The sequence below is a fragment of the Herpailurus yagouaroundi genome, unplaced genomic scaffold (genome assembly GCF_014898765.1).
Source record: "Herpailurus yagouaroundi ecotype Mexico unplaced genomic scaffold, PumYag 248, whole genome shotgun sequence".
NCBI lineage: Eukaryota > Metazoa > Chordata > Mammalia > Carnivora > Felidae > Herpailurus > Herpailurus yagouaroundi.
Window position 1 is genome coordinate 5310441 of NW_024412465.1, and position 20951 is coordinate 5331391.

A 20951-nucleotide genomic window follows, 5' to 3' on the forward strand; every position below is an offset into this window, starting at 1 on the left:
GGTTATATCATGATGAGGTTTAGTTGACTTATATCATGATGAAGTCTGTATGGGTTATGTCATGATGACCTTCCTTGGGTTGGGTCCTGATGAGGTGGAGTTGGGTTACTTTATGGGGAGGTCACATTGGTGTAGTTCATGCTGAACTCTAGTTGAGTGAGTAGTATGTAGCACAGACACAATGCAGTGACAGCATGTGAGCAAGCATGTGGCACCCATGCATGCAAGGACTGGAACCCTGATTGTTATCACCTCCTCATTTAGGTGATGTTTGCTGAGCACCAGGAACATCCCTGCCAGCAGCAAAGTTCTCATTTTCTTGAGCAAAGCAGAGTAAGCTCCACCTGTGCTCTTTTCCACAGAGCTTCTGTTGTCTGTGTTTACACCTTCACCATGGGTCACAGTGTGACCCTCTCCGTCAGTCCCATCGAGTGTGGCATCTTCCCTGCTTCCCGAGTCTTTCAGGGCGTAATTGCCTGCATTCCAAGAGTGGCAATTTGTCATTTTGTGTGACAGTTGGATACAAGGCCACTTAATGAAATACCGTCATCGGACACTTTAACACAAATGTCGTATTAAGTAAAAAAGAAGACGTGTGTATATTCAGAAATTTCAAATTTGCTAATCCTGCGTCTGCTAATGTTTAGAGAATAATCAATTACTTGCTAAAAAACTGAAAACAGAACTTGGGTTTAAGTCAAGCACGTTAATATTGCTGTACATCCATTAATTAGTTTCTCCCCTGCTCACAATATCTTAGTTATTATTGTTTCAGAACACTATTTTGGTGGAAGATGTTTGTTCCTAAGTCTTCATGACCAGCCATCTAAGGCGGAGACCAAGGGCCAGTAAATATTCTTTCTGTGATGGGCCAGATAACAAATATTTCCGTAGGTGTGTTTCTCCCCGATCAGTTCCGCCTTCATAACAGCAAAGTGGTCACTGCCAGTATTTAAAGCTACAGGCATAGCTGTTGTTCCACTATTTTTTTTTTTTTCCTTTTTACAACAAGGGGACCTTCAGATTTGGCCCTAGGCTCATAGTCTGCTGACCTTGATTTAGGCTCAACATCTTACAAAAACCCCACACAAACAGATGGACGTTACATTGCGTCTTGTAGACTCTCGAAATATGGTGGATAGGATGCCGTCCAAAGAGAGGGAAGTGACTCAGTGCCTTGTCGACGTTATGGGTAGGACGTCTGTGGGACGTGTGGCACGTGGAAAACTTAGCCCTCCAGAGGAAGGACTTGTAGACGGCAGACCCACTGTGTCTGTGCCCAGTAGCATCCTGGTCGAATTCTATCTGTTTTGCGATGTGTGCTCAGTAAACGTAGGAAAGACCTTTACCAAAAACGTGCCTGAGAAAGCGACGCACGACCAGTCATGACCAGTTCCCCCTGCTGGTCGACGGCCCTCCTTTCCCTGGCCCTTTCTGTCTTTTTCGGGAACGTAGAGGTTCTATCCCATTTCCTGCCAGCTTCCACTGGACCGCCCCTTAATGCCAAGATGGCGAATGCCAGAAGGTTGGGCCCAGCAGCAGGTGGCTGTTTAATATTTAACAATCTCATGGGATTTCACAAGTGAGCTCCCGTACGCATGTGTGCAAACAGCACACAGAAATGCCTGTGAAAAGGATGGCTTGGTAATCTATTCTCATTGCGATTTTCAAGATGGTTCTAGCCCGGAGCACACCCAGCCGGCAGGGGTGGGACCCGGGTGAGAAGGTGGTAGGAGCTAGCCCCCTCCCTTGGGACATGCTGGACCCGGGCCACCTGGCCATGCTAAAGGCTCTAGAAGCTTCACGCCCACACCTGTGTTCCTCAGATGCCAGGTCTAATCCCCTTCTGTGGAAGCGCTCCCATGACTCACCCCTGCAGGGACTTTCTGGGTTAGCTCATCCCTCCAAGGAGCTGAAAATCTGTCTCTGGTCCAGTTGCTTGTGAGCGCTGGTGTGTGGGCAGGCAGGGTCTCCCGAGCATCTCCCCCACAACAGCAGCCCCATCAGGCACCCCTTAATAGCAGGACTCTGTGCTTAGGGACATCCAGAAAATAGTAGTACCCCAGCCTGCAACTGTCAGTGCACATTTACTTAGGAAGACAGTGAAGAAACCTTATTCACTATTTTAATCCCAAATTTCATAGTCTGTAATTAAAAAAATTGTTTTGTTTTTTATTTTTAATTTATTTTTAGTTTTCTTAACATTTATTTATTTTTGAGACAGAGAGAGAGAGACAGAGCACGAGCAGGGGAGGGGCAGAGAGAGAGGGAGTCACAGAATCGGAAGCAGGCTCCAGGCTCCGAGCTGTCAGCACAGAGCCGGATGGGGGGCTCGAACTCACAAACCGTGAGATCATGACCTGAGCTGAAGTCAGACACTTAACCGACTGAGCCACCCAGGCGCCCCTTAGTTATTTTTTAAGTAGGCTCCCCCGGGGACTTGCACTCACAACCCTGAGATTAAGAGTGGCATGGCCCACGGATGAGCTGGCCATGGCCCCGTGTTGTCCGTATTTCAGCCATGACACCCCTCACACACAAAATACGTGCCGCAACCCTTCTACACTCACGTTCGGGAAAACCACACCTGCCGAGTTTTCACGGAGTCACCGATAAGGAAATGGGAAATCCCACGTACGTAGCGGGCACATCCCATGATCAGTTTTACAGATCACACCACCAATGAGTGGACGGCCGCTGGGGTGGCTCAGTCGGTTGAGCGTCTGACTCTTGATTTCCGCTCTAGGTCAAGATCTCGCAGTTCATGAGTTCGACCGCCAAGTTGGGCTCTGCACTGACCACGGAGCCTGCTTGGGATTGTCTCTCTCTCTCTCTCTCTCTCTCTCTGCTCCTCTCCCTGGCTCTCCCTGCCCACCCCCCGCCCCCCCCGGCAAAAAAAAAAAAAAAAAGTTTCTTAGAAAGTTGTATTTCTGATTTCTGCTCTGTCCTTCCCGTCAACATTTCTATGCCTACGTGATTCTTGGCTTGCCCCCAACCCCTGACGGCATGCGTTGAACCACCAGGCACCCCACGCCCCTGTAATCACCATTAAGGAAGATGTCAAACAAACGCGTGCACCTTGTCCGTCCAGGGTGAAGGAGAGGCTTCCTCAGTTGGTAGGTTGACTTGGCGGGAAGGGATCCACAAGCCCATTCGGCACCAGGGCAAGAAGAGAAGCCATAAAGAGCCCACCCCAGGGCTGAGTTTTGCGTCTCAAGACAACATTATCTCGTGCTCGGTTGCACCTGGACAGCCTTCCCACTGCTTATATCTTTTCTTTTCCTTTTAGCCGGAAACAATAACAGCAAAGCCCAAGACGTTGTGCGGAGACTAAAAGAGGAGACGTTGAATGACAAAGGTACTTCTCGTAGCCCAACGGCTCTTTGCCTTGGTCCGAGTTGGTGTTTGTGGCTGAGCTGCAGACCCGGGCATGGGATTGGGGGTGCGGGGGTTGGAGGTGACTCGGGGCTGGGGGATGTCTCTCCCTCCTGCGCGTTTCCTTTGGGGATTTCCGGTCGCCACTGGAGAGTGACGAAGGACAGCAAACGTTTCACCCGTGGTCGCGTTGCTCTGTGTAGGCAGCTCCTGCGGACGCGTTGGAAGATGCTGGTCGGTTGCATCCTTGTGACTTGGGGACCTTGTTGTCATTCTGCGTCCGTCTTCTCTGCACATGTCTTCTGTATGTTGAGATTCGGGTGTGGATGTGGAAAGCCAGAGTGTTCAGGGGACAGCACTTGGTCAGCTCCTCTGTGCTGGAGGGGAGGCCGCCCAGGGTGTTGGGATGGGCGAGGCAATGATTCCAAATCACCCAGGATGGTGCGGTCACTTCCGAGAGCAGGCACAACCCTGCCCTCAAAGCTGATGGGTACTCCAAGTGGGAACTGATTCATAGTGTTTGTGGTCTCCACGATGACTGAATGTGTCTGTAGGGTGGGCGGTGGAGGAAAGTGGTCTGAGCCAGACACACACACACTCAGAAACACACACACACACACTTTATGCGTTCATCTTGTGTGTGTTGAATCAGATAAGAAAGCAACACCATATGAGTTTTATAACATATGAAGCTGGACCCTTGGAAGGAGTCGGTCAGTGGAGGGCCTCCCAACATGTCAGGGGGAAGATGCTGGGGCTTGGCCATGTGGGGGCAGTTGGGTGGTAGTCCTTGAACAGACTTTCACTTTGGCTGGATCTGCATCCAGTCTCAGAGGCCCCCAGAGATGCTGTCCATGCAGCCCGGGGCCATTCCCTGCCCTGTAGGTCAGCAGGTACACCAGCAGCTCCCGCCAGTGGCTGGCCCCAGCTCCCTATCCCTGGGTGGCCATCCACCCACGATGTACCATCCATCCATCCCCCATCCATCCCCCTATCCATCCATGCATCCATCCATCCACCCATTTTGCATCCATCCATCCATCCATCCACCCATCCACCCCCTATCCATCCATCCATCCATCCACACATCCATTCACTCATCCACCCATCCATCCATCCATCCATCCATCCATCCATCCATCCGTCTTCCTGCAATCACAGAACACCCTGTCTAGCTCAGGATGCTCTCCAGCACTGAGCTCAGATGGAGACACTTCTCTCCAGACCAGCCTGCACCCACTGGAGCCTGCGAAATTCTTGCCCACACACTGCCAGTAACACGAGTTGGCATGAGGCCCGTGGGAACCACACTTACTCATGGCTTATGGCTCTTCCTTGACTTCCTGCATTGGGTAATTGTGTCTCTGGCAATTTTTTTTTTTTTTTTTGAGCAAGCAAGCAAGCACACATCTTAACAACATTGCACAGATTACTGTCCAGAGCACAGTGATTTCTCAATACCTAGTTTCTCTCCAGCATACCTCCACCCCTTGTCTGGACTTAATCTAGGAAAAGAAAAATCTAAGTTCTTGGTTGCATGCTTCATCCTCCTTACTCTCCCATACTTTCTGCTTTTGAAGTCATGGTCAGTTGAGATCCTACTTTGTGTTGATATGGGAGGCTATCCACATCCCAACCTTCAACTAGCTGAGCTCTTGGAAGGATAAGTTAATGACTGTTTTGAGGAACTGAGATAATAGGGCTCATTTCTCCACCAAGAGATTTTCCAGGGACAAGAGTTTCAATACGTGATCATCATGTAGCCATGGTGCCAATGTCTTTATTGCTCTTGAGTAATACCCTGCTGACCAAAGCTGTCTCATTTGGAGTAAATACTCTTGCTCTGTGACCAAAAAAAAGCAAATAAATGGAATAACATCAGATGGCATAAAACGAAATAAGACAAAAAATAAAAATACAAAACCCAACACCACCACACAAGCAAACAACAGGAAGTCATAACGGCATCCCAGTGAATCCAAGTGGGATTAGATAATTTAAATCCTCTTAAAAAGACTGCAAGAACGTAATTGTGTTTTGGACATTCGCCGTAGGCTCACACAAGCTGCGGTGGAATCCTAAACCTTCAGCGTAATCCCACTGGAGATACAGTGTCTGTGATCTTTTCCCTAAAAGGCTTTACTTTGTGTTCTTCAGAAATGTCTTCCTGACCAGTTTCCGCCTTTCCTAATGCCATTCTGCCAGCATAAATCTCTCTCTGTGTTTAGTGGGAAGAGGGGCCAGCTGTTGGATTCGCGGGATACTTAGGTATTACATCCGGTTTGCTTTCCTTAAGAGAAAACAGCGCTCAGTTTTTTCTTATAAGCTTCACCTGTGCCAGGAAAAGTCAGTTGGGTCCACTTCCCGGCGAGATGGCAATACATCTTTGTGAACGCCTGGGTCATCCAACTCACTATAAAATACTTAAAGTGGTCATGGAAGCAAAAGATACCATGACATCAGTTTGGTATTCGTTACGGCAACAGGAAATGGCGTCTCTGGGTAGGAATCTACTACTCTGTCATCCAAGAGAGATTCATATCTTGAACGTAGACCTATCTTGAGGCGAGTAGACACCTACCATTTTTCTTCTACTCATAGACTCTCTGATTTTCTGGAAGGATCCTTCTGGAGCTTGGTCCATTGCAAAAAACTTGACTGAGTGTTGATTGCATGGGTTTTGTTTTTCTCCCCACCACGTGTGGTTTTTCTTTATAGCGTAGAGTTCTCAACACCTAATACCTATAGCGTGAAGTGCTTGACGCGCGTTGGCTGGCCGACACTCCCGTGTATCGCCAAGAGTAGTTTGAACAATGTTCTGCGTGTATATTTAGGTCTGGTGTACGTTCAAGACCACCTGTCTTCCCTACATACCATGAAATGGCCCTTATTGTCATGAATTTTTCAAACTAGAGTCCTTTTTTTTTTTTTTTACCTTTCAATTTTAATTTAGCGTCCTGAGCTAGTCAAGGAGCACGTATGCTAGCTAGCCAGCAACAGCCAGGCAGACAGACAGACTGCTGGTTTCCTGTGGGTAATTAGAAGGCTTTAGAAGGTCACTGTGTCTTTCCCGAAGGCGCAGAAGGAGACGCTCAGCACGTTCTGAAAATTTAATCGGCTATTATAGCTGTCATCTTGTTCCTTACATTAAAGGCTCTTCATTTCCCGGAGTTTGCAACGATCAATTCTAACCTTTTGAACCACTAGCAAGGTGAGTTCTATGAGAGAGGGCAATTGTCTGCCTGATTGCCTTAGCGCCTCTATAAATAACGGCAGGATTTTTTAAAAAATCCCGCAAGGAAGAATTTTCCTCCTCACCTTGCCTGCCACATTCTGTGTCTGCCACCAGTAATTTATGGGATACTTTCACTCCCCACAGTGTCATTGGCCATTTAATTTCCACGTTTGCTTTGGACACATCTTAGATGCTTCCTTTGAACACAGCTCAAGATGCTCCGTGCATCCAAGGTCAGTGATGGGACATCACCCACATGAAACCGTTTCAAAAAAAAAAAAATATTCTAGAAATGTTACCTCTGTGTTTTTCCCTCTGGGGGAAATCAAGTGGATTCTAGGGGATATAGAAAATATAGTCAGAAAGGGCCTTATTTATTTATTTTTTAAAGCGTGCAGTGTTCTCTAAAAGGAATAGCCACATGATTTCCATGATGCGTGGTTTTCAGTAGGCAGAAGCCATTGTGTTAGCGAGGTACAGGTCCATCAGATGCCCTGTAGATGCTGTAACGCCTTACCTCCAGGAGAGTCCCGGGAAGGTGCTGGAGTGCCTTGGAGATAAGTATTTGTATTTCCTGTATTTTCAGGTTTTATCTTAAAGGCTTTTCTCATGCACCCACGTGGCGCTGTCTCCAGAGAGACCATTAACCACGTGTTCTGCTCATCACAAACTTCCGTACCTTTCCTGTGTCGGAAAGTCTCGCCACTTGGCCTGCGTGTTTCGAAAGCTATTTTCGGTGGATGCAGCATTCCATGTTGAAAACATCCTGCGATGCCCCCAGGATGTTAAAGGTGTTCTGACACAGACCTTTGTCACTTGGGATGAGAAGTCCGCTATAATCATTGTCAATATTTCATGAATATAAGTGTCTTGTCCAGTCTTTTCTGTTGTCTTCTTCATTTACTTTCTGTTTTCAGAAGTTTGTGAATATGCCTAGGTGGGTCCCTTTTTCTCTCTGTGTTTAGCCTGTTTGGGGTTAAAAAGCTTTCTCTATCTGTGTAGTTGGCTGTGATAAAATTTAGAGAATTTTCAGCCATTTTTTTTCCCAAAAAAACTTTCTTCTTTCCATCGTGTCCTTATGGGTCTACGATTACACATACGTTAGGTCGCATCACGCTGTCTGGCCGTTGTATCATTGAGCACAGTTCGTGTTACCCCAGCTTTCAAAAATTTTGCTCTGTGCGTCAGTTTGGATGATTTCTATGGACCTACCTCAAGTTCACCAAATTGTTTTCTCAGCCGTGTGTGTTATACTCTTACCCCCATGATTGGATTTGTGATTTGAGCCAAACAAACTGTATTTCTCAGCTTTTGGGTTTCCAGTTGGTTGTTTTTAGTCTACATATTTTCCCTGGTGTTTCTTGTATCTTCATCCTTGATGTCCGTCTGCACTTGTGGGCTCCTTAATACATAGTAGTTAAAGTTCTCTTCTGAGACTTCTAACATCTGTTTCATCTCTGGGTCTGTTTCTATTGATTTTCCCCCTCTTGATGGCAGGTGACTACATGTTTCTTTGTTTTGTTTTGTTTTGTTTAATTTTTTAATGTTTATTTTATTTTTGAGAGAGAGACAGAAAGAGAGACACAGAGCGTGAGCAGGGGAGGGGCAGAGAGAGAGGGAGACACAGAATCCGAAGCAGGCTCCAGGCTTCGAGCTGTCAGCACAGAGCCCGATGCGGGGCTCGAACTCACAAACTGGGAGATCATGACCTGAGCTGAAGTCAGACGCTCAACCGACTGAGCCACCTAGGTGCCCCTCATTTTCTTGTTTCTTTGTACGTGAGTGATTTTTATTGTGTATTAGTCACCGTGAATGATCCCTAGTACGGATTTTGGATTCTGTTATCTTCCTCTGAAGAATGTTGAGATTTGTAGCAAGCAATGATATGATTTGCAGGATACCTAGATCTTGTGGGAGCTCAACTAAAGGTCTCGTTAATCATGAGTCTATTTCAATGTTGCCCTTGGGCCTTGGATGGAGCTCTTAATCTTGAGACACAGCCCTTTCTTCAAAGATCTGGACCATCTCAGGTTTCAGGTGAGAGTCCAACGTGTTCACTAAGTCCTTCCAACTTGGCAGGACTTAAATGTCATCTTGTCTCCCCATCACCAGGCAGCAGCTGAAACTTCTCTCCTCATCTTTCAACCTGCTAGCTGTTGTTTGCTTCCGAGTTCCCTGATGTCTCAAGTTGGAGCCTTTGAAATTAATTACTCAGCCGAGGGTTCTGCGGGAGTTTCTACCCACATTTTGATTCTCTGCCCACCCCCCCCTCCCCCGCCCCGTGGCCTTTCAGTGCCGTCGATTCCAGCTGCGTTAACAGCCCCAAACTCTGCCCTTTGAGTCCTCAGCTCGTCTGTCTACGACTTTCTGAGTAAGCTCCGCACCTGTGCACCTTGCAACCTGAGAAGTACCCCCGGGGCGGGCAGTGGGGGGAGGTGGGAAGGATAAATGAGAACTGTCTTTGGCATACCAGGATCTGTGACGATTCTCTACTAAGCTACAGAGGTGAGGAGCCTGAACAAAAGAAAACATTAATCTGCTTTATGTTGGCAATTTCCATAGTGAGGGAAACAGCCAACATCGTGTTGGATGCTTGCTGTCTACCGAGTAATGTAAAAAGCTCGTTATATGTATTGACTCACGTGTCCTGTCCTTTGAGGTAAGTATGACCACTAGATGCGTTTTCCAAATGAGGAAAGTGGGGCCGTAAAGCGTTTAGGGTAGTGGCTGTCCTTCACGTACTTAGTAAGTGGAGGTGTTGGGATTTGAACTCGACGTCCAGGAATGGACTCAGAAATAAGTGAGATCCTTGGGGGTGGGGAGATGGGGCGGGGTGGAGAGTGGCAGGGAGGAGGAAGAGAAAGAAACAGCTGAAGCATCTTGGCAGATGGGAGTTGCGTTGAGTGCCCACCGGCCGGGGTCTTCTAGGAACGCTGGTTTGTGTACTGTAATCTGTTCTGTCCCCTGGAAGACCTGTTACGTACCCACCTGGCTTGTAGGTGAGTGTGTGCTGTGGCTTCACATGTGTGTGAGGACAAAGGTAGCATTCCGTGCTTCCGTCAATGGGACAAAATGACGGCCAGAAAGACACAGTGGTGTGACCACCCTTTCCCTCTTCCTGTCTGGAGAAACTCAGCAGGGTAGACCACCCGCCCCCCCCCGCCAAGAGCCCTGAAAGTGCCCCAAGAGCTGGGGAGGGCTCTAGGGGGTCCGCACAGCTCACGACGAGGGCTCGGATCCTTCAAATCCGGAACGTCACCCCAGGAGGAAGCGTGAGCCAGCTGCCGTTGGGTTCTGTGTATGTATCATCGACCCGCACGGCGTTGGGTTTTCCCTTTCCCTTCTGCCTAGCGTCTTGCTGTCCCCCGTTTTATCCTGTTGGACATCTTTCTCTGTTAACAAATAGAAGTGCTTATTTTTGTGGCCATCTACCCTTCCATTGTGGAGACGCTCCAAACCCTTTGCCTAACTTCTTATCAACGCATCTTTTTAGAAGTTTTCGTTACCGTTCATGCTTGACGGCCTTGTATCTTTGCGCGCTTTTTCACATTCCGTGTGTTTTCCTACGGAACTGCTCATCTGGGTGATGATTGGCCACTCGGCGGAGCCACGTTGGAAGAGGGCGGAATGTGCCCAGTGACATGGGGTCTTTGCAGCAGCTTGCTGTGGGAGCCCGAGGTAGGGATGCCTCTCCGCCCGGGTTATTGGGCTGCCCGTCTCCGCGTGCCCTGAGTAGCCTTCTTATGTGGAGCTCACCTACACGGACTGGGCAGCTGGGTCTTGGGGCTGCTTCAGCATTTTCCTGCTTCCCTAACATATGTGTCATCGCTCCCCAGCCCAGAACCTGCCGATAAGCCCGGGCGTGGACAGGGAAGGTTTCCCCTGGGGTTGACGTGCTTGGCATACCTGTCCCTCGGTCACTTACCTCATCGCCATCCCAGGCGTGGCCTTTGCCTGTCACACACCTGCCCTGACTCGTCCTTTGAGTGTGCCAAGTATGAACTGACGACGTGTTTTCACCCGTCCATGCTGGAGAGACAATGAGAGGGTTGATGTGGTTGCCCAGGATGGCAAGGATTTCCTAAATGTGCCGTCTTATAGCTGGCTTCCCGTCTCCAGTTTTCCAGGGGTGCACCTGTGTGTAGGAATCTCATCTTACAGACTGACCCTTCCTAGTCAGAGCAAATTCCATACCTAATCTGCTTATAAGATGAAAGATCAGAAAGCATTTTAAAAACTTCCTTTTGGGAAACAAGTCACAAAAAGCCCTCTTACCTGAAACTCACCTCGAATCTCTGGTTTTACTATATAAAAAAAAAATGATCAGACTTTAATTGTGGAGTTTGAAGGTTTATAGAAAATTGAGCACTAAATGCAGAGAAGGGCCGTCCACCGGCCGCCATAGTTTGGATGATTATTAACACCTTGCACGTAGAGGGCCCATCTGCTAGAGTCAGTGGGCGAGTACAGACACGGTATTGTTCCTGGAAGTCCATGGTTTGCATTGAGATCAGTCTTGCTGTTGTGCATTCTGTGGGTTTGGAGAAATCTACGGTGGCATGGACCCATTGTTGTGTGTCCTACGGAGTGGATTCACTGCCCTAAAAATCCCGTGCTCCACCCACTCACCCCTCGCCTCCTCCAACCCCCAGTGACCACCGAACTTCTTACTTTCTGCATGCTTTCGCCTTCTCCAGAATGTTCTAGAGCTGGGATCATAGAGGACCCAGCTTTTACAGACCAGCTTACTCATGAGCGTTAATGGTTCCTTCATATCCTTTCGTGTCTGCAAAGCTCTGTGCTTTCTAGAGCTGCATCGATATTTTTATGAAGGACTATCAGCCCTCCGTGCAGGACTCCGAATGCTCACGAAGAAGCACATCCCCGTGCAGAGCTGGGGGTGGGGGGTTTACGCTGAGGACGACGAGTGCCCGTGTGCAATGTCCTCCCTTGTTCAAAATCCAGCTCTCATGTCACAAAGGACAGCTGGGGTCAGCGTCCGGGTGTGGTTTTTGGGTCAGGGTCAGGGTGAAGTCAGGGTTGGGTCAGGGTTGGGGTTGGGGTCAGTTTTATGGTGAAGGTTATGGTTAGCTTTAGGGTTATGGTTAGGGTTTCATTAAGGTCAAGGTTAGGTGTATGGTCAGTCTTAGGAACAGGTGTTTCAGGTTAGGGTTATGGTGAAGGGTAGAGTGACTGTCACGGTTATGCTCAGAGTAGGGTATAGGGTTAGGGTCAGGGTTACAGGTTAGGATTAGGGTTAGAGGATAGGGTTAGGGTTAGGGTTATGGTGGAAGTCAGGCTTAGTGTCAGGGTTATGCTCAGAGTACGGTTAGGGGTTAGGGTTAGGGTTAGGGGCAGCTTTAAGGGTAGGATGAGGTTTCGCATTGGGTTTTGGAGTTAGGGTTATGCTCAGAGTAGAGCATAGGTTCAGGGTGATGGTGAGAGGTTGGTTTATGCTTAGACTCGTTTTTGGTTTAGGGTGAGGGTTGAATAATGGATAAGGTCAGGGATTGGTTATGATCAGGGTCCAAGTTAATGTTAGTCCAGGTTGAGGATGATGCTTAGGGCGGGTCTGTGTCTCATGTTAGTGTGAAGATGAAGCTTGAGGCTATAGGATCATTTTCAGGTTCATCATTATCGTCAAGGTTAATGTGATTCAGAAGTCAGATATTGGGCATCGATCTTAGTGTTAATGGCTTTTCTCATGTTCGCATCGCGGTGTGTATCTAATCAGAGTCCAAATGCCGGTTCGGCTCACATTGGGGGTTTGGGTTCGGGTTCTGGTTAGGTTTTAGGGTTAGGGTTAGGCTTATTGTTAGGATTAGGGTTAGTGTTAATGTTAGAGTTTTAGGTTTAGTGTTAGGGCTACGTTTTGGCTTAGGGTTAAGGTTACGGGTTAGGGTTACGGTTGGGTTTGGGTAGGTTCGTTGTCATTTAATATCATTTTTTTTTTTTTTTTACTCGTAAGGTTAGAGTTTCGCAGTTTCTGGTGCTGCATATTGAGTGTGAAAGTCTGATCCCACTGCCGGGTGAATGTCTGCAAGGATTTTGATCGCATGTTGTGTGTTACATCATTTCCAGATATTAGCCTATCTGTCATTATTGAGCAAACGCTTTTCTCCTTTATTTTACGGGATGCCTTCTTTACTTGAAGGTATTTTCTTCTCCATCCATCCTCACTAGGGTCTGGAGTGAGGCCATGCTGTTCTCTCCTGCCCGTACCCATGGGTCATGGTTAGAAGGGGCTGGTAGCTGATTTCCTGATCTGGTATCATCTTCTGTGCCAATAGTACATGTCAGGAACACCTCTCAATGTCACCGAACGGGGTTGTTTTACAAGTTAATTTCCCACAAGGTTATCGCGTGCTTTTCGCAGTGACTATTGTATGAGCTATTTCACAGATAAGAAATAATGAGTGTTGTTGAAACAGTCACAAGGTGCTTTTTCGGCTCAGCTGCTTGAGAGAGCCTTATCCTGGCTGCCTTCTGGCGTGGTGACTGTGACACAGAAGTCACCTTGTGGACTGCGGGGGCCCTCTGATGGCCACACCAAGCACGTCCTGGTGAGGTTAGGGTTAGGGTTGGGTTAGCATTTGAGTTAGGCTTGGGTTTGGGTCAGGGTTGGAGTTTTAGGTTTAGGTTTAGGGTTAGGGTTAGGGGTTAGGGGTTAGGGTTAGGGTTAGGGGCCCCCCACTGTCCACAACGTGACTTCTGTGTCACAGACCCCACGCCAGAAGGCAGTCAGGATACGGCTCTCTCAAGCAGCCAAGCCGAAGAAGAAGAAACGTTTGTTACTGTTTCAACAACACTCATTATGGATGCTTTTTTGGGCTGATTGATGGCCCCCCAAGAGGACATCATTGATGGATGGATGGAAACACAGAATGTGTTCCATTCACACGATACAATATGACTCGGCCTTGAAAAGTAAGGATGTGTTGCACCTGCTACAACATACTCGAACCTCGGGGACATGGTGGTCAGTGACTTGAGCCAGACATGGAATGACAGTCCTGTGTGATTGCACGTATATGGTGTCCCTGTGGGGACTCACCCATAGGACTCGCTCACCTCTATAGACCAAGACCTATTGCTGTCAGAAACCTGGGGCTTCCTCAGGAGGGAGCCAGGCACCTGTGCTCTCTCTGCCCTGGCCGGTAACGAGTTTCAGGTTTTGGTCGTCCCATAGGGTTCCTTCCCTTCCTCCAGTGGTGAATGGGGGTCCACAGCAGGCAACTGCTTTCCCTGGCTGATTCTTTTCTAGGAATTCATCCTTCCCCCAACTCAACACTGGACGCTTTGCACATCTCTGGTCTGGATGAGTTCTCAGATTTGGGGGACCCACCTCACCCCCACATATTTACTTTTAATAATTAAAAAATACAAAGTTCCATATACCCAAACACACGTTAATTTTTGCAAGCTGGCCTTGTAAAGCACATACACAGAGAAACTCACAGCCAGTGAGACAATATTTTATAAACAATAAAAATGGGATCTATTCCATTTCTATTCTGTGCCACCATCTAAGGAATATAGCCAAGCATATGAAGATAATTTATACAGCTCTAAGTTGTCGAACGAGAAAGAAATGGTGGTGGGCGGGGGTAGAGGGGGTCAGGCAGACGGTGAAAATGTGTCTGGGCACCCAGGAACTGAAGTACAAATTAGGGATTAGGGAAATGGAAGTGTTTATGTAGAAATAAATCATCGGTGGGAAGAGAGAAGCCACAAACAAAGTTAATAATCATTTCCTTAAAAAATGAGAGTAATAATTCACCGACCAATTATGAATCCTCTGCCCTACAAGACAAGCAAAAATAAATTAAGTAGGGCTTGGAACAAGAAAGAGGAAATAACATCTAATAAAATGTGATTTAAATTTGGGCGAAGAGTAATTTATTCTTGACTCTGGGCTAATATCTTTGATTACCAGTTAGAAAAGGATGTCTCATTCCAAAAAAAAAGAAAAAAAGAAAAGAAAAAAGAAAGAAAAAGAAAAAAATGGAATTTTCCCAAGTTGATGCAGATAGAAATAGAAATCACAAACAGATTAGCAATGTGTTGAAATAGCAAATGTCAGCTCTCCACCAAAAAGCCTCTTGCTTGGGATGGATTTCCTTTGTAGTTTCCCTAAGCCTCCAAGATGGTGTAGACCAAGGACTGCAGGCCACCATCCCGAGCTAAAGCTGGCCCTCCACCTGTTTATACCAATAAAGTTTTATCGACACACGGGCTGCACCCGTTCATTCACTGGTTGTCTGTGGCTGTCCGTTCTAGGACCAGAGCTGAAGCGTTCAGCCCACGAAGCCTCGTTACTCCCTGGCCCCTAATGACGAAAGTCTGCCAGCCCTTGGTTTATGCCATTCCAAGGGACCAGACCCACCAGGGTTACTCCAAGTGTTAAATAGAAGAAACTCTGTGTTTTCTTCCCCAAAGGGCAAGGGAACTGCATTCCCGAAGGCAAGTCACAGAGCAACCCTACTGACCAACGTAGAGATAGAGTGTGTAGTTTAACGTTAACTACTGAGTAGACTTCCAAGTGGAAGAATGCGCCTTGATGCATTGGTAAAGCACCCTGGATAATCCCGTATCCCTTAGTGAGTAAACCTCTAAAGACATTAATTTGAGCACAGCACCTGGGAGGCAGACGGTGGTTGGTCTACACCTGGAGCATGGATTGGCTGGACCATAGGTGGATTTCTGGGCAACCCTGTGGCTGGTTGATTGGTTCCGCCTGCTGGAGTAGATGAGAGGCGAGTGATCCAGGAGGAAGGGTGTCTCTGATCCATTCGTCCTATCTCTCTGCTGCGGTTGCCGGGGAAGGATTTGGGTCACATGCCACGTTCTTGCCCTTCTGGGCAATTGTCTCAGAGCCTCGATAAACCGTGGCACCGTGGAGGCATTGCCCGGCAAAGAGTGTCTTCGTAGCATCAGATGGCGTTTGGGTTCTTGCCCACGTGGAATTTGCATTCCAGCCGCAGAGGTGAATTAATGCCGTAATACCTACTTACCTGAGCTAATAGAACTACAATAAACACTCCAACGCTATGTTCTCCAAGCAGCCGTCTTAAAAGATTTGGTTGCATCACCTGCTGCGATGCTGTCGCCTCTGATTTTCCATCTACTACCTGCTTCGCTCGTCCGCAGCCTCTCCTTTCTTGACTGGCCCGTTACGCCTCATCCCTCCGCGCCTGATCCCCGCACCTCCCACGAGAAACACACCTGCCCCTGGCCATCGCGTCCATGATCATGGTGCCAGCTCTCGGTGACCTGTTTGTCTCCAAAAGCCCTGCCCCCTAGAGCTCTCTGCCCCTGAACTGGACACCTTCCTCCTGCCTGTTTTGGTCCGTGTTGCATCACCTTCTGGCTGAGACCCTGGGGTTTCCCTGATGGTCTCGTCCACCTTTCCATCTTCAATCAGTAACGGAACGCTTTGCATCCACCTCGTGAACATCTCTCAAAGACCTCCATCCTTTGTCTTGGTGCCGTGATGCTACCCTGGGTCACACCTGTCCTGGTCCATCACACAGCCTCCTGGCTGGCCTCCCACATCCAGGTTCTCCCCGGTCTGGACTCCAGAGTTGTGCCGCCACGTTACCTGCTTAGATGTGGGCGGACGAGGTTTCCTGCCTCCCTTCTGTCGCTCCACACTTGCCCGTGTTGTTCTCGCTTCTTGCTTGTTTGTCTCCTGCTCGGGACCATCCCCACCCTACCCAGCCTAGAGTTCTCAGCTTCCACACAAGACCTGGGTCCTGCCCTCAGGTGCCTTCCCTCCCTGCTCCTGTAACCCCTCCCTTATCACCGACCTCACCCATTGCGCTGCATCAGGGAACATCTTGCGGGCGATGATGGTGATGGTATTGATTCTCACTCTCTTATCTACCTCGGTTATTATCACGTACGATCACAGGGTTTGGGACTTCGTGCCCAGAGACTCTATTCTCTTCCTGCTGTGCCACAGGAGAGCGTCATTAATTCTGTGGCTCCACGCCGTGCCCTGTGTTGGGATCACATCTAACTCAAGATGATTGTCAGAACGAATATCGGCAGAAGCTAATGCGTCTTGTCAGTTTGACCTTGGGCACTCTGTTTCCTTAATTTCTAAGTCTTTTCCCCTGAGCTGAAAGCTTGCAGCTTTGACTCAAGCCGAGAGCACAGTCTTTCCAAACCCTGACGCTCCCAGAATTGAATTCATTCATGTTCATATTCGTGTTCACCGATACCTTTGTCACTCGCGGTGGAAGTTTCCGGTAAGAAGTTGCGTTTACTCTTGCCTTTATCACTTCACGGCCTCGCTTCTGCGTAGAGCATTCATCAGCCATACTCACGGTCTCCATGGTAGCTGGATACGCTCTGCATTGCTTCAACTACAGTCTCTCCGGGCAACAGAACACGAAAAGCTACTCAATCATTTCCAAGTTTGCACGTTTCTTACGGTAGAACTTCAATGGAACCTTCCTTCTCGGTTCTTGTGGCTGCACCTGGCACCTGACAGAACACTTACTTTTAAAGCCCTTCCTCGGGGAAATAAGTTGGGTCCCATTTCACTCTCGCCTGTGGACACAGGCACGGAGAGAGGCAGCACGCTTCCAAGGAAATGTGAGTAAAGAGAATCGATTTTCTCTTCATTCTGGCCAGGGAAGGACCACTCGGAAGGTTGTAACGGGATTCAAGGCGGGTGATTGCTTCCTCCCTCCCCGCCCGCCTTTTTTTTTTTTTTGGAGTCCTTTTTTATTGAAATCTGAATGCTTCCTACTACCCCGTGGGAAGTGTTTCCTACAGCGTTGAAGCACATTTTCAGTGCGTTTATCTCCCAGCTGATTTTCTGGTTTGGGATGGGGCCACTGTAATGCCACCAAAGGCTAATGATGAACACACTTCCCTGGATAATTGGTGAGGTCCACTCTTGGTTGGAAACATCTCCGCTGTAGGCGAGTGTCTGTACACGGTCCTGTGGCCCAGCCATCTGAGCCCCTGTCACTGCAAAGTTCTCGTCCTGGGGGAGCTGGCCGGGGGTCCCCGCCTCCTCGCCCGCCTTGCACAGCTGACGCCAGCCTTCACGCCGAGCGGACTGACACGTGATCCTGCCTCCTCGCTCAGGCAAACAAGGGCTGTGCTGGAGGGGCATCCGAGATCCCTTCTCCGAGGAGGGGAGGTTGTGTTCCTAAACATTTTCCTTAAGCCACACGCGTCTAGGGCAGCCCATAGGACCTCTCCAAGCATCCCGCCCTCTGCAGGTGATGGCGATGCTCTCGGCCATACGAGCCGTGGTTGACACAGAGAGAATGCTTCCCCGTCGAGCTGACTCTTCCCCAGCTTCCCAGTGTAGGCAACGCAGCTTGGGGAAAGCACCACACTCCAGCCACCTGCCGACACTCCAATTTCCCGTGTCCAGAATTAATTCACGCACCTCCCAGGAGAATTCCCATCATGCCAGACATCTTCCTGGCTTGCTTTTGGCTGTGGCTCCTTCCCAGGGACCTGGGAAGATATACCCGTGGACGTCTGCAGATGTCTCCTCCCTCTGTGGCTTCATGCGGACGTACGTGCTTTATTCAATGCTCTGCCCGCCATGGCTTTCTGCGTCTGGGGCGGGCCTGAAGTCTCGGCCAAGGCTGGAGATCAGCTGCTCGGAACCAAAGGGGCTTCAAGAGGAGACATACATAAAACTGCTTTTCCAGAGCTCACTCTCACCCAGCTGACAAATCACGTTTGTAACGGTCTCCCGTAGGTGACCGACAATGGAGGACACGTGCGTGCAGCATCTCATGGCTGGTATCCAGACATCCTTCTCGTGCTTCCCTTTGTTTCGTGGTTTTCTTAAAAATTTTTTTTGCATTTATTAAGTTTTGAGAGAGAGACAGAGACAGAGTGTGAGTGGGGGAGGGCAGAGAGAGAGGGAGACACAGAATCCAAAGCAAGCTCCAGGCTCCGAGCTGTCAGCGCAGAGCCTGATGCAGGGGTTGAACCCATGAACCGTGAGACCATGAGCTGACCCACAGTCCGACACTCAACCGACTGAGCCCCGAGGTACCCCTTGCACTTAGCTTTCACTTTGGATTAATCCTTCTTTGCTCACATCTTTGTGCTTAATAGCTACATGGGAGCCAAAACAAGTAATGCATTTCAAAACAAAACACACGTTGTATCTAGTGCGGTGTATAATTCCCCTTTCGTGGAAATCACCAGGTAACTCTCAGAAATGTGTCATCACAGCTCATTCTTACAAGATGCATCAGTGTCCTGGGGCTGTTGGAATGAATCAGTGCAAATTGGGCAGCTTACAACAGAAGGAATTGATCCTTCCCCACTTCTGGAGGTCAGAGGTCTGATATGCAGGCAGGGCAGGGCCCCTGAGATCCAGGAGGGGCAGGGCCCCTGAGATCCAGGCAGGGCAGGGCCACTGAAATTCAGGCAGGGCAGGGCTGCTGAGGTCCAGGAGGCGCAGGACCTCTGAGATCCAGGAGTGTCAGGTCCACTGAGATCCAGGAGGGACAGGAACATTGACATCCTGGGGGGCAGGACCACTGAGACCAGGAGGGGCAAGGCTGTGCTCCCTCCCGAGTCCCCAGGGGAGGGTCCTTCCTGCCTCTTCCCTCTTGTCTCTGTGTCCATCTTCAAGTGGCTTCTCCTCCTTGTCTGTGTCTCCTTTTATGTCTCTTCTAAGGACACCTGTCATTGAATTTGAGGTCACCACAATCCAGGATGGTCTCATTTCCAGATCCTTAACATATTCACATCTGCAAAGACCTTTTGTTCAGATAAGGCCATATTGTGAGGTCCTGGGTGGGAATGTCTTCTGGTCGGCCACCATTGCAGCCACCACACAAGAGAAGATGGAAAAGGGATCAGGTGAAGACATGGGAGGGTGGGTCCTGCCCGAATTACATAAGCCATTGACTCCTGTGGCTGATTTAGCCTCAACAAAATGTTGCATGAAAGACAGTCAATGTCTCTGTATAAGCAAAGGAAGGAACATTGCTCACGTACTTTAATCAAGGAGGGAAAGCGTTTCTTGGGTTTACAGGAATTTACTTCTTTGCCACTCCCTGTGTCTACCTCAAGCAATAATCTGACATATTCAGATGATTTCGATCATTTATTTTTAATGGCAGACTTAATTTTCATTCCTTGTGAATGCATTCTGTTTTTAGCTATTTGTTAAGGAGAACCTTGGAAATGTGTGTGTGTGGGAGGTGGGAGGGTGCCTGGCTGGCTCAGTCAGAGACACGTTTGACTCTGGACGTCTGGGTCATGAGTTCAAGCCCCACATTGGGCATAGAGCCTACTTAAAAAAAAAAAAAGCCAAAAGTGTGTGTGTCTGAGTATGTGCGCCTTGTGTATGTATCTATCTGTTCATATCTATTTATTTATATTTATCTCTTGATGGTATAAATAGATACATATTAAATATAAATATATAAACTATATACAATATTTGCAAAATAAATAGATTCCTATCTGTTTATTTGTAGACAGATACTTACACATACAGAGACATTTTTGTGTTTATTTAAAAAAAATTTTAACGTTTATTTTTTATTATTGAGAGACAGAGAGACAGAGCACGAGCAGGGGAGGGGCAGATAGAAAGGGAGACACAGAATTCGAAGCAGGTTCCCGGCTCCGAGCTGTCGGCAAAGAGCCTGACGCGGGGCTTGAACTCACAAACCGCAAGATCATGACCTGAGCTGAAGTTGGATGCTCAACCGACTAAGCCACCCAAGTGCCCCATTCTGTTTATTTTTTATTATAAAACTATATGTGAAATAATTCAGAATACTTAGCTTTGCCAGATTTGTCCAGAAAAGTTTAAGGAAGAAGGTGGTGATTTCAGTTGGGATTTTCTGAGCCAACATGTAAGGGTGAGAATAGTTCGGGCCCATGTAGGGTTTATTGAATGCAGGGTGCCTTATGGGGTCACTTTATGTTCTCTGTGACTAAAAGTTAGGACTTGGATTGGCATCCTGTGAGTAGAAACCACTTTCTTTAATAAACTCATTCAAATAGTTTTTCAGTGTTGGGTGAGGTTCACTGTTTTGATAACTCGAGCGAGAGCCGGAATTACCATCGGGACAGTGCAAGCATGAAGACCTTGAATTTGGGTGCATTCTCATAGGAAATCTGGGGCGGGGGTCCTCTCCCTCCCCTCCCCCACACCTGTGAATGTTTAACATCATCACGTCCTGTTTTTACTTCCTTAAGTAAAATAATCACAAGTGAAGCCGTCATTCACCAACTCCTCAGAGTTGGACTGTGTTCTTCAAACCTGGCATGTTTTCTTGCAATGTTTCCACTCACCATTTGGTTCCATGACTTGAAAGATTTAAAATTATTC

General features: G+C 48.2%; 1 protein-coding gene across 1 annotated transcript in view; it reads left to right on the plus strand.

Annotated features, from left to right (window-relative positions):
• The window catches only part of DHRSX (dehydrogenase/reductase X-linked), a gene marked incomplete at its 5' end in the record, with an annotated part of 106075 nt that overhangs the window by 2816 nt on the left and 82308 nt on the right, over positions 1-20951 (plus strand). Inside the window, one exon of the mRNA XM_040460150.1 lies at positions 3290-3358. Within this exon, the coding sequence (XP_040316084.1) occupies positions 3290-3358 (69 nt within the window). The remainder of the gene's footprint in view (positions 1-3289; positions 3359-20951) is intronic.